General features: G+C 35.4%; 1 protein-coding gene across 5 annotated transcripts in view; it reads right to left on the reverse strand.

Moving 5' to 3' along the window:
* COL19A1 (collagen type XIX alpha 1 chain) overlaps positions 1-13,158 on the reverse strand; it is a 178,865-nt gene that overhangs the window by 43,509 nt on the left and 122,198 nt on the right. For all 5 annotated transcript variants that reach the window (XR_009114228.1, XM_058019508.1, XM_058019510.1 and 2 more), the window contains 6 exons: positions 7,470-7,523; positions 2,929-2,991; positions 2,112-2,156; positions 1,139-1,174; positions 202-237; positions 40-93 (listed from right to left, as the gene is read on the reverse strand). Coding sequence is in view for 4 of the 5 variants with exons in the window: in XM_058019508.1 (XP_057875491.1) it covers positions 40-93; positions 202-237; positions 1,139-1,174; positions 2,112-2,156; positions 2,929-2,991; positions 7,470-7,523 (288 nt within the window). In the remaining variant the exon portion in view is untranslated. The remainder of the gene's footprint in view (positions 1-39; positions 94-201; positions 238-1,138; positions 1,175-2,111; positions 2,157-2,928; positions 2,992-7,469; positions 7,524-13,158) is intronic.

Raw genomic sequence — 13,158 nt, forward strand, 5'->3', positions numbered from 1 at the left:
AGAATGCAATTGTTATTGGATGAAATAACTTTCACTTACCTTTGATCCTGGATTTCCAATAAGACCAGGTGGTCCAGGATCTCCCATTTCACCCTAATGATTTTGTTTGAGAAAACAAAGAAATCCAAGTTTACTGCTATGTCTCCCAGTATCAGCTAAGTATACTGGCAATGCATACAGTATGTACAAGTCCAAAAATACCTTATTTCCTTTTGATCCCTCCATTCCAGTCTCTCCCTGAAAATAGTAAATGCAACTATAAGAAGTTAGAAATTAAAGTAGGATCAAATAAGAGCTTAATTTGCTACCCTAAAATATTGTTATGCAGTTTGCAGACTTAAATATTGAGAAAATATAAAATAATTTCTGATGCCTTTTGCAAACTCTGAAAGACATAGAAACCTAATTTCTTCTGCAAGTTTTCCCAATGTTTTAAAGGAAAAATGTTTGAAAACACTACATTTCCTTAGCAGCATTTCCAGTCTATTCATCACCACTACATCTCTACTGGCAACCAATATTCACCTCCAAGCCCACATATTATTACAGTAGGACTTATTCTGATTATTATAATATGTTAATAAAAAATCTCAGTAACCTCGAGTTTTATATTTAAAAGCACAACTGGTTTTGATCAAATATCATAAGAGAGGACAAAAAAACTAATTACAAACACGGAACATAGGTAAAGAGAGTCTTACAGAATGAGTGTTCTGAAAATTTGTCTCAAAATAAGAAAAAAGTTATGCACACATTAAACAGCTGTATGAGAACAGCCTGATGTTAATTGCCACACTAGTGGCATCAAAACAGCACAGTTCAGGCCACATAAAACTTCCTGGAAAAGCTGAAAGAAAAAACCTTCAGGGAATAAAAAAAAAAGCACATGCTCTAAACTCAGTTCATGGACAGTACCAGCAACAGAAATGCTGAAAATCAGGGCACCTCTGTTTTTTATTTATAACCTGGGAGACCTTGATGGAGATGTAAGAAGGAGACAATACATAGGCTATTCCACATAATCCCTGCATCTAGTGGATGTCTACAAAGAAAAGAATTACAGAATGAATATGGTGTGACAGTAATCTCAACTGTGTATTATTCACAGCAGTGAATATTCAAAACATTTTATACTTACTGGGTCTCCTTTGTCCCCTTTTTCAGAAGGCTCTCCCTAAGGAAAAGTAGAAAATAGGTTAACAGATTTATTTAAAATGGTAAATAGCACATATGTCTAGTTTTGCTGAAGAGTCCTGGAAGATGTGGCTATTTTAAAACTGTCTGAAATACAAATATATGTATTAGAAAGTTTGCTTGAGAGATGATGTTGATTTAATGCCAAGACCATGACATTCAAGATCCCTTCAAGCAGGAACTCAAGGGAGGGTCAAGAACATGAACTAAAGAGAGTAATCCTGCATCCAAATCTGAAAAATTCTCAAGCACAGGTGCTTTATAACACACAGAATCATAAATCTGTTGTATCAATGGAGTAAAAATACTGTTTCTGCCTGCATGAAAATTATATAGGAATATATAGGTATGACCAAAGAAATCAAGAAGCCTCACAGCTGAATGGGAAAACAACTATTAATCAGTAGAACAATGTACAGCACATGTTCCTAGAAAAGCAAAATACAATTCTGCTCCCAAGTAATACCTTCTGAATCATACTGTAAAATTTATGCTTAAACTAAAATATACTAAATAAGAATGTTAATGTGCAAATTTTAATAATTTAAAGCTTCTTGTTTTTTCATATAGATGTTGAAGATCATAACTTGAAAAAGTATGACTGTCACCTAATTAATTAGGCAGCCTCTGATCATAAATATATATAAAAATAATTTTAAATAGGCATTAAGTAACAGTCTGAATGCTATTAAAGCTAAAGGTTTGGTGAGCTGGTAAATCAGGGAAATTTACTTGCCTATGTAAATATCCTCCAATAAGGGGCTTGAATAAAGTCTAAGGACATTTAGAGACGGACAACTTTTCCCATACCCACATATTTTCCCTTGATCTCCGGTATATTTTACAAGATTTCATTCAAAATCAGTACATTGCATCAACTTCTAGCACATGAGCACAGAAGTAAGGAATTAACTCACCTTTTCTCCTTTTGCACCAGTCATTCCCAATTCTCCTTTTTGACCCTTTTAATAAAATTAATTATATTTAAAATCTTTGTATTCTGGCAAATGTAAATAACCCCCTCCTCTTCTTTAAATGTACTTTTTTCTGTGTGGGCTACAAAATCTTAACGATTATTACAATGGAAATCAAGCTTAAACATCTGCAAATGAATTTAAATGGCTGTTTTCTATAGAAGATCTGCAGGCATCTCAATAAAGTGTTGTCAATTGTGTCACATATCCAGAGCACTTTTCTCTTCTCTTAAAAGTCTGAAAGGCATGCAATTGTTAAAATATCAGTGAGCTCTTTATACAGGACAGATACACATAAACAATAAAGTATGCATTCAGAATTAGATTTCCATGTAATTTTTAGAGGCTGTCTGTGAGTATTTTTGGTATAGAAAGCCTCATCGCTACAGAGAAACTGCTTTAAATATTCATTATTTACTATCCAAAATATTTTCTGAATTTCAACTTTTTCAGAGTCTTTCCCACATAACTGGCAGGGCAGCTCTTTTGACTTCTCAGATGGCATTATAGAAACCATACATAATTCCTTCAGCATTTCCCCTTTCTATTTATACTAAAGGAGAAAGGATCACATGCTGCCTCTGCAGGATAACACAATGAGTTGAATATTGGTCTACACAGATCAAAGTGCCAGTCATCTCAAAAATCTATTCCTTCAGAGCCCATTGGGATAAATCAAATAAAATGCACTGTGTTGAGGGTGGCAGGGACAGGTGGGTAGGCCCTTTGAAACTTCTCCAAATTCATCCCAAATGCTTACAATGTCTCCTTTCTGGCCTTTAAGTCCAGGGGTCCCAAGTATTCCCAGTAGTCTTGTGTCACTCTGGAAAGAAATATTACCACAAATATTAGAAAATGCCACCATTTAGTTCCAGTAACAACTTGTTTACCATAACAATTTATTGTAATTAACCAGCTGTAAATTCAGAAGTCCTAATTTACCACTAGAAAGGGAATAATAATAAATGCCCATGCAGTACAAGTAGGTAATGTGTTGCAGACCACATCCTTTATCACGCATTCACGTTCCTGCCACACTACCAGAAAATGAACAAAAGCATAAAAGACAAATGTCTATGTTACCTATTGCTATGCAAATCTATGATTTTTTTTTTAAGTTCAACACGTATAACATATTTTTATGGTCATTGTTACAAAGCATTTCTCAAGCATGTTAGAAAAGAAGAAAACCCCCAACTTCTATGAAAAAGAACCGAAAGCTTTTTACTTTTGAGTACCATGAAATGTAAAAAAACCGTAGATCTAATTTAAGTCTACTCCAGTAGAAAGACAGTAGAAAGACAAAGGACAGGGAACAGGCTCCTCACATTGCTTCTCAAGGAAGACAGACTTAAGGACCAGAAGGTTCAGGTTCTATACTTGCTCAGCTGTTATTGCACTGCATTTATTTACTCTTCTGTACAAGGCAAAGACACAATAAAACACAAAGCAAATGGTTTCCTTTTCACCAAGTCAGACATCCTAAGGGGAACATGTTTCTTTGCAATGACAATGGAAAAAAAACCAAAACCCAATAACCCTGAAAAATGAGCTCCTGTCAAGAGCAGGGAATCCCAATCCTAGAACACATGCCACTGGGGTGAGCAGGAACCCTGAGTAAGCCAACTCCCCTTGTCATATCCCAGCTTCCATAGTTCTAAAATGGGAAAATATCACAATGAATAAATGTGCCATTTACACTGTGTTAATATTTTCAGAACATGGTAACTGAATATAAATTGAAAAAAATCAATAATTATTTTAGAAATGCTAATTTCCTGATGGATTCTCCTTGGTGTTTAGGGTTTGTAACACTGTGAGTATACTAATTATCAAAACCACCTTCAGAACAAGATGCAGAAACCCAGATACCTGAGTACTGATGAGAAGTAGTTGACCACCACTGGGCTGAGAATCCAGGTGTCTGTTACTGTGAGTACGCTAAAAGTTATGATTTATACTCAGTTGTGGTTTCTTTTTTTTGTATATATGAAGGGGAAAAAAGGGGAAAAAGCTTTTAGACCAAACAATTACCCTTTGCATTTTTATAGGTAATTTGCTCCTTAAAACCAAATGTTGGTAAAATACACCAAAGCAAAAAAAATCTTAGAAAGTTAATGCTGAATTATCCCATAATAGTCTAAAACTACTACAAATTACAGTGATTCCAAAACATTTCCTGACCAGATTATGTTATAGTTTCAATTTCTTTGTGTTTTGATTTCATTTTCTATTTTTATGTGTTGGAGAACATTGTTGATGAAACTGATTTACATGCCCTTTCCAAAGATATTTAGAAGCCAGTTCAGCTAAACAACATTATATCTACATATGGAAAACTGGTAAGTATGAAGGATGACAAACAGAGACCTTGAAGACCCAAGCAAAGGGTAACAAGGTCTGAGACTATAAAAGTGCAAATCATGAGGCATTGTGTATCCATCTCTGAAGGAATGTTACATACAGGGCAGAACTAGTTTCTTGGCAAAAAGAAGAGAACAAAAATGCGTTTATTGAACACATGTGAAGCATCTGATTCATGCTGAAAATCCAAAAGACTTAACAAGAAGGAATATAAAAACAGTCACCTGTAAAGACAGGCACACAGGAAGGATGAGGGCAGCAATGCTCCAGCACTGTCTCCCACCCCATTATGGATCAATGCTACTACTTATCCTCAGCAGGTTCCTCTCACCTTCATTAAGGAAAGACTGCTGATCTTGGTTTGCTGTTCAGCACAATTTGCTGCTGCAATCAGCAGTTGTATTTATAGTGCTCTTTCACTGTATACATGGATCAAGTAAATTATGCTTCCAAAGGCTTGCACTCCAGCCTCCTTAAAAATCACTCTGATAAAGTGATTGATGCTGACCCAGAAAAATCCTGCTTGCAATAAATTATTTAAATACATTGTGCAATTACCAATACTTATTACAGCAATCAGAAATTGCCATACAGCAATTAGAAAACTTGCAAACAATCGGATAATAAACAGAGAAATTAGAAAAACAGAAAAAAGCATTGTTAATTATGATGGGCCTTAAGAGCCAACACATTTCTTGGTATCAGTTTCTCATGGCTCCTAGAAATACTAACACAAAGAAGCCATACTAATATTCTTAGGATAAAAAAAAGAAAGGTGTGAAAATACTTATAACAACTAAAATGTGGTCAATACCTGAACACTTTAAACACCCAACCGAAAGAATACCTTGTTACATCCTTAAAACTTGGATAAAATGATGGAAGATGACACCACCATTCCCTGTGCTGTAGGGAACCTCAAAAACCCCAGAGTATCACTCAAATATCATTTCACTAATGATAACTGAGGCACACTGCAAATTCAATACTGGAATGTGAAAGACTGCTTGATGTCTCCAAGGTGCTGTGGACAAAATCGGCTTCTGTCACAATATGTAACAGCATGGAGAAAAAACAAGTTACTGGTGCATACAGCTGCCTAAGTGCATCAATAGGAAAGCAGAGAAGCTGTTTTTTCTTTGAAGACCTCTTTGTCTTGTCCTTGGTGGGAATATCTCAATCCCATCCTAAAATGTATAGGAATTAATAGGTTTGTTGTTGTAGACTTAAGCTGATTCTAAGAGTCAACTTTAACTAGAAGTTTGTATATTTAGAACCTTCTACTTGAATCAGAAAATCAACTCCTCTTTCATCTGGAATCAAACAGCATTTCCTTGTTGAACAGTTAATTGCTTAAGACAGAGTCATTAAAGTCTTCAAACTAGACAGCTGAAGTAAGAAGAAAGTTGATAAGTTATCCAGGATTTAAAAGATAATTAATTTATAGACACATACCATCTGGTCTACATTTTTCCCAGAAGATTGTTAGTTAGGAAATATTATCCACCTTAAGATTACTTAGAGCATTATAGTTATAAGAAACACAACTTTTGGAGACAGAGGTGTGTCATTTCCTGGAGATCATCGCTGTTTATATTTCCTCTTGCAGAAGTAACCTTAGAGAGACTATCACGATTAAAGAGATTGATAAGGCAGAGGTGGGGAATGAGTTACAAAAAATATGGTATCAATAGAGAAAACATTGCTGGTATCAGTGAAAGCTTTTTGGCAGGAAAAAGAATCTGGTAAGGAAACCAAACGTGAAAGCCAAAATATGTAAAACTTCAATGCATGTACATGAAACAGGAGACCAATACAGAAACTACATCTCTAGGCATAAAAAATGCTCTATGCTTAACTCCCAATACATGCTTCTAAGGTGATATACTGATTTGGGATGGATTAAATATCATAATTAATATCAAAGAAATCACTTCAGTGATAAAAGCAGCTGGAAAGGTATTTTTGACATGAATTTAACTCCAGAATCCCTGTTCAAGGAAAGATTTTAGCACTCATCTGGGAATGCTAAATAAGAAAAATACCCTGAATACATGTGCATTCTATTCATGTATAGTTAATGCATTCTAATATTAAAATAAATTAATTCCCTCCAGGCTTGACCTGCATGACTTAAGTTGTGATACACACATTAACCACTGTACTGACACACATTAACCACTGTACTGGGGAAATAATGCTGGAATAGTGCATCTTGAATTTTTGAACAAAATGGTTTTCTGATCAGAGAAGTTGCATACTCCCAAATCAATTAAGCAAACTTCTCCATTCTCATACAACGGCAGACACTACCACAGCTTAAATGACTTGAAATACCTGAAATAAGAATGTAAAAGCTTTGTCAAGGTGAACACAACCCTATGCAATTTTAACATTTTTAGTCTTTTAATTTCTTTTTGCTGCAGGTGGTTTTATAATTGACACAGTATTTTTATTAGTCTGTAATACAAACATAAGGACAATTCTCATGGACTGCTGGCAGATATTTTTTAAATTATGTCTCCTTGTCTTTCTATTTTACTCTTAGAATCATGGTAGAGTTGGTCAAGAAAGAAATGTCAAATTCAGTTTCAAGCAAATAAGTTTAGAAATGGGGAGCTGATGCTTCACACTAACAGCCAGGTGGTCCCCACATTTCCTTTCTGAGTTTCACCAGTCAAAACCAAGTAATCAGAAGATGGATGGGAGGCAAGACACATGGCAGCAGGATAGATGACAAGGCAGGAATGTGACTGGAGTGTGGACTGAAACTTGTAGAGGGATGCAGAAAGGGAACCGGAAAGAAACTACCTTTTGAATTAATTTGAAATTAGGTTTGGAAAGTGGTTTGGAATGAGGAACCAAAACTTTCATCATTTCTCCCTTAGATACTACTTAGTCATAAACCCACACAGACACCAAATCAAATCTCCATACCTCATTATAATGCTTGTTCAATGAATCCAGGATTCCTTTTAGTCCAGATGGGCCCTATATGGAAAAAATATGCATCAGAAGGTCATTTTAATTTAACAAATTTTATGTTTGTTTGCATATCTTTTTTTAAAAAGCAGTGGAGATGTAAAAGTTGGGGGTTTTTTTGGGGGGGGATGTACAGTAAATTATCTTCTGTAACTTCATTATTTCTTTTTTCTGGCGCAGAGGAAGAAGAAAGTTAGTTTTTAAATCTCTGAATTTTGAAGACCAGCAACTTATTTTCAAGTGAACTGGTCAGTCAGACCGGGCAGCAATTAAATCCATATAAATTTTAATACAAGTTCCTTCTGGTATGAACAATATTCTTTTTCTGCAGCATTTTAAAGCTCTTCTCCACTAACTCGAAGCACAAGTTTTGACGTAAAGCAGCTCCTAGTGTGAGTGAACAGCTATAAGTCTAACCTGGGAGTACATCAAGTGAAATTGAGGAAAGTGAGAATTCTCCAGAATATTAAGTCTCTAGTTTTATTAGCATTGCAAATTTTTACTTAAACACATGTTTCATCAAGAAATTAAACACTGTAAAAGGAACTTCTGATCAAATTAACATTTAGGACAGAAACACCGAAAAATGTGCTCGGGAAAAAGCATTTTTGGACATTAAACCTGCCCATTTTTAGGCATATTCTGCCAAAAAGCATGCCCTCAATGACATTTTTAAGTTTGATAGATGGAGCAGAACACAGAAAGTACCATCAGTTCTTAGGCCTCAATTAAATTTACAAGTTAGTGTAGCTATTCTCTTTGAGTTGAAGCTTTCACATAAAGCAATATGAACAACAACCACTCATGATGGCTGTAAGAAACATTTGACTGTATTTATAAGATTACAAAATATCAAGTAAGTAATTTAGCCTGATTGACCTGGATGTAAAACAGACAGGGTGCAAAAGCAACTCTCCTCCTCTGGGGCTTTTTATAATTACAATTTATCCTCTGCAGCTTTTGTTTTAGTGTGGGTACTAGGCAAACTTGGAGGCCACTTGAAACATCTCAGGTGTTCCATTCCCTCTTTCTTCCCTAAACTGGGAGACAAAAGTGTCTTTCTGTTAGTTTGAAGTGAATTGTCACTTCAAATTTATGTTAAAATTAAGATCAATTTGGTCATGATGTCTTCACAAAGATCTCACTCCACTCTGATTTCTGATGTTAAGGACAGAATTTTTACTTTGCTATCCATAATAAAGCTGGCAATTCAGAACGGGGACTGAAGCATAATGACACTGCCTAGACATCTCAACATCAACACTGTAAACCTGCTGTACTGAATCCTTTAACCCAGGATTCCTGGAGAAATCTGAAATCCTGCAGAGAGTCAAAAATAAGAACTTACTCTCCCTTTGCATTTGACATCATGTATCATGCTTCTTTTACAGTTTTTCCACAACTCAAACTGCTGCAGCCACACAACCCAGGAAGAAATGAATGCTGCCATCAACCCCAAACTCTCAGATATTATTTGTACATAAATAAATAATTTTTGACAGGACGAAAAGTACATTGGCACAGTTATGAGAAACAAGCATATCCTCAAAAATTCCCAGATTGTCTCATGACTAAGACAGTCAAGGAGAACTTTAGGCATTTGGGTTGCATTCTTGACTATGCCACAGCCTTTGCATTACCAGTTTAGTATTTCTGTTTTCCAAAAATTGATATAAATTTAATAATTTTATATTTCTAGATTTTTTTCTATAATAAAAATACTAGTAAAACAAGTGTACAACAACAGAAGATATTTTTATTCAAGACTTTTTCCCAAATCCCAGTCTCTTTTCTTCCATAGTTTCACTACACTAATATAGTTGCACAGTCTACTCTGAAGTATCTACAGACTAAAAAACCCCAGCAGCATTGGTTTGAACGTGGAGAAGCAATGAAATTAAAAACAGTTGAAGAATTATTCTACCAGAAGTTTCTAGCTTTTGAATGAGAACTTTGCACATCTGCCACTTTGAAGCTCACTTGAGCAGGATTTCCTTTTTTTCTTATATCAAGTTGTGTAATTGAGAAAAGCGAAGCACACAGAGTAGAGTTGTATGAATAAGAAAAGAACTGAAAATGTGTCCTGATTGTTTCCCAAAATTGCAAACAGGTTTCAGATGTTATTTCTACAGACAAGGCAGGAATAGAAACACAGGTGCTTAAAGGGAAATAGCTCCAAACTGTGAAATTACTGGGGTTTACAACACATTTTCCTCCCTTAACTTTTATAGTTCACCTACATTTCTGTAAAGATGAGACTGTTGAAAAAATCTACCCAATCTCACAGTCCATGCATAAAATGGGTAACAAGTAAATTGCATTGGTTGCCTCTCAAAAATAGGCCATTTCAGAGAACACAGTCTGCAAGTGACTCAGTGCAGTTACTTTATCCCTGTATTTCACTTTGGTGTCTGCCCATTAAAATAAGACCCAGTTTTTCTGTTTATTTTAATGCAAAACCTCATGAAACTCATCAGGGCAGATGTACAATATTGCATAACTATTCCAAAGAGCAAATGGAAAGAATGATGAAAACATGATGTCTCTCACAATAGGACATAAGAAAGAAATTACATTTTGATATGAATAAAAAAAAATTTATGCATAGAAACAAGCAATATGACCAACCTTTGCCAGCCTTTCCCATACTAAAATGGAAGTGTTTCCAATAGTCTTCTAAGAAGCAGCTGAAAGTCTAGGAGAACCAGAAATGCTACTGACAATTTTCACTTATCATTGCTTTGATTTCTTCTTTATTTTAATTAAGTGATAACATTCACTCATTCCCAAAATATTGGTAGAGGAATGACAGTATTTCCTGAGGCAGAGGAAATGAAATTTCCAAGGTGAACTGCTGGCTACTTAAGATAACTAGTTTGGGGGCACTGACATATGTATTGAATCACAGCAACAAAAGTGCATGTAATTAATTAAATGGAGAAGTTCAAGTGAACTCCTCTACTGCATCACATGCAATGCAGACAAAAATTAAACCCTGTTTTAATTTAAAACTTTAGGGAGTAACACAAAGCTCATCTTACAAGCAAACATATTGATAAAAAATATGAAGTTCAGCCTCTTGCAAAGGTAAATGATAACCTGAATGATGAGCTTCAAAAGTTATAGCAATGTGAAATGAATCAAGTATATCTATTGGTTGAAAACAATAGCTTAGCTTTGGAAGTATCAGTTTAAGGGAATGAATAATTGTAATTACAGTTTCCTAGCCAGTGATTTAACACAACCTAGGTTGCTTTCCCACCTCTGCCACAGGTAGCAACACTGGACAAGATTGTGTTTGCCCAGAACAGGCAGCCCTCATGTTTCTAACCTTTACAAGCCAGCATTGATAACATTTCACTTCTGCTAAAGAATAATTGGGCAGAAGTCAGACTCATCTCAAATAATTTTTTTTATACTGGTGCAAGTCTGCAGCACAACTCTAGATTATCAATCTTGATTTTAAAAACAAGTTAATCCACTAAAATGGAAGCTTATTAAGAAATGGAATTACTCCAGTCATAACAGTTCTGTCTCAGTAGAGACAGAGAAAATTAGGATAGGAAAGATAAAGTTAACTCTCAATAGAGAAATGAGTAAAACTCCTATTGTCTGTTCTCTAGCCCATCTATGTAAATAGCTATACCTGATGATTCATGTCAAGGCAAAAATAAATAATCAATAAACCCCCAACCTCAACAGTGACAGACATCAGGGACCCCATCCTGTGTTGCTGAATCCTATGGAATTTTAGTTAGCAGCTATGGAAGAAGAAAGCAACCAGCTCAGTTCTGCACTCAGATCAAAATGCTGTTCTTACAACCATAAAGCATCCTATTATCATAGTAATTCTTTTTGTTTCATAAAATCAGCATTTCAATTTCAGTGGAGAGCCATGCTGAGCAGGGTAACAGCATGTGACAGTCTCTCTTTCAGAAGACTTTAGAAGAAAAATGGAAGTAGGCAAATACATAAAATACATTTGAAGGGTACAGAGATATTGATTTTACAATCACAATTTTCAGAATGCCTGTGAGGGCAAAGTGAATGGTGTGTTTAACAGAAGATTTTCCCTGCTATCCAGGAGCCTTTAAAGTGGAGAAAAGGTCAAAAAGCACTAGAGGGAGCTGCTGCTCCACTTGGATTCTTGTATTCAGCACAAATTGCTACCTGCTGGATTGAGACGCTGTGAGCTCACATCTGGGCTCTCCTGTACTGAAATAACAGGACAGTAATCAAAACCAACAGCAGACATCAAGGATGCATACTACCAATTCTGAACCAGTAGGGAATCAAAGAACACCTTAGAAGTCTATAATATGTAATAGACTTTAAACTAATACAAAGGAGGAATATATTCCATAAGTTTACAAAAATATTTTTTATAGCTGATCAATAAAATTCCTCATTGACTCCTTGCCTTTTTATGGGCACAGAACTTGTTCCAAAGAGAAAAAAAAATAACATAAAAGAAAGGATAAGGAAAAAATTACACAAAAGAAATTATATCTGGAAGAAATTTCATAGGAAGTCCCACTTTAACTGAACAGTTTCATTACTAGATGCCAATCAATCTATGTTTCTGACAGTGATAGTTTTTAACCAAAGCTATGCAGATGATGTTAAGAGATTGGAAACTTACACCAAGCATTAATTTTACTGAAAAAAGTCCCCAGAAATTAGGTTAGGGAAAAAAAAAGAAAAAAAGATGAGATATTGGCAGAAGGTTAGAAAAGTCTAAAATGCTGCCATGCTACAAGTAGATTTTTGACTGCTAGCAGGTGCTTTTACACTCCTGTCACATGAAAGCACAGCATGTATGCTGACTGCAATTTTTGCAGCTTTCCAGTTTTCTTTAATTTTACCACAATCTTTTCCCACAAATCCCTGTATGTGCACATTGTTATTAGGACTGTCCTTTATAATAAATACCCTGAGTATGGTATTTTCTTATCACAATTTTTGTGGGTTTTTTTTTTTGACTGTTCTAATATATAAATGAAATACTTAACATCATGGCATAAACTGATAAATAAATAAGGTAAACTTATTAATTTCAAACACACACTTCATGCTGTAGCTACCCTAACAATTAATGACTGAATCTCCTTTTTCTCAAAAACAAATTTCCTATATTTTTGAATGCCAGCCAAAACCCTTTTTTTTTATTCTGGAGAGTCTAATTTTTACATATTCAGCCAATCTTTTAAGCACTCTGTGCTGTGTAGGCCAAAGTTATGACAGCAAGCACCCTGCAGGTGTGAGTGCTCTGTTGCACTTTGGGAAAGCCAAAGAAAGGGCTAACCATGCATCCATGTGCATGGAGAATCTGCTTACTATTGGGAGAGAAGGGCACCTGGAAGCACAGCAAAACTGAATATAGTTTGAGCATTGAGAAAGAGAGGGGGAATGATGGATTCTGTTGAAGTTTTTTTGGTGCATACAAGCTGTGGCACTTGAAGTATGGGGATCCTGCCAATGCATGTTAGCAGGCATTACTGCTTTTAGAGAATGCCTTTTCTATGTGTTATCTTCCCAGCCTTGGAAGAGGAACACAAGATGGTGGTATGGCTGTGTTCAAAGCAAGGAGTGCATCAAGAGAGTTATACCAGAAACAAATACCTCAAACCAATATTTAGGCCAT

The sequence above is a fragment of the Melospiza georgiana genome, chromosome 3, assembly GCF_028018845.1.
Source record: "Melospiza georgiana isolate bMelGeo1 chromosome 3, bMelGeo1.pri, whole genome shotgun sequence".
In the NCBI taxonomy this organism is placed as follows: Eukaryota; Metazoa; Chordata; class Aves; order Passeriformes; family Passerellidae; genus Melospiza; species Melospiza georgiana.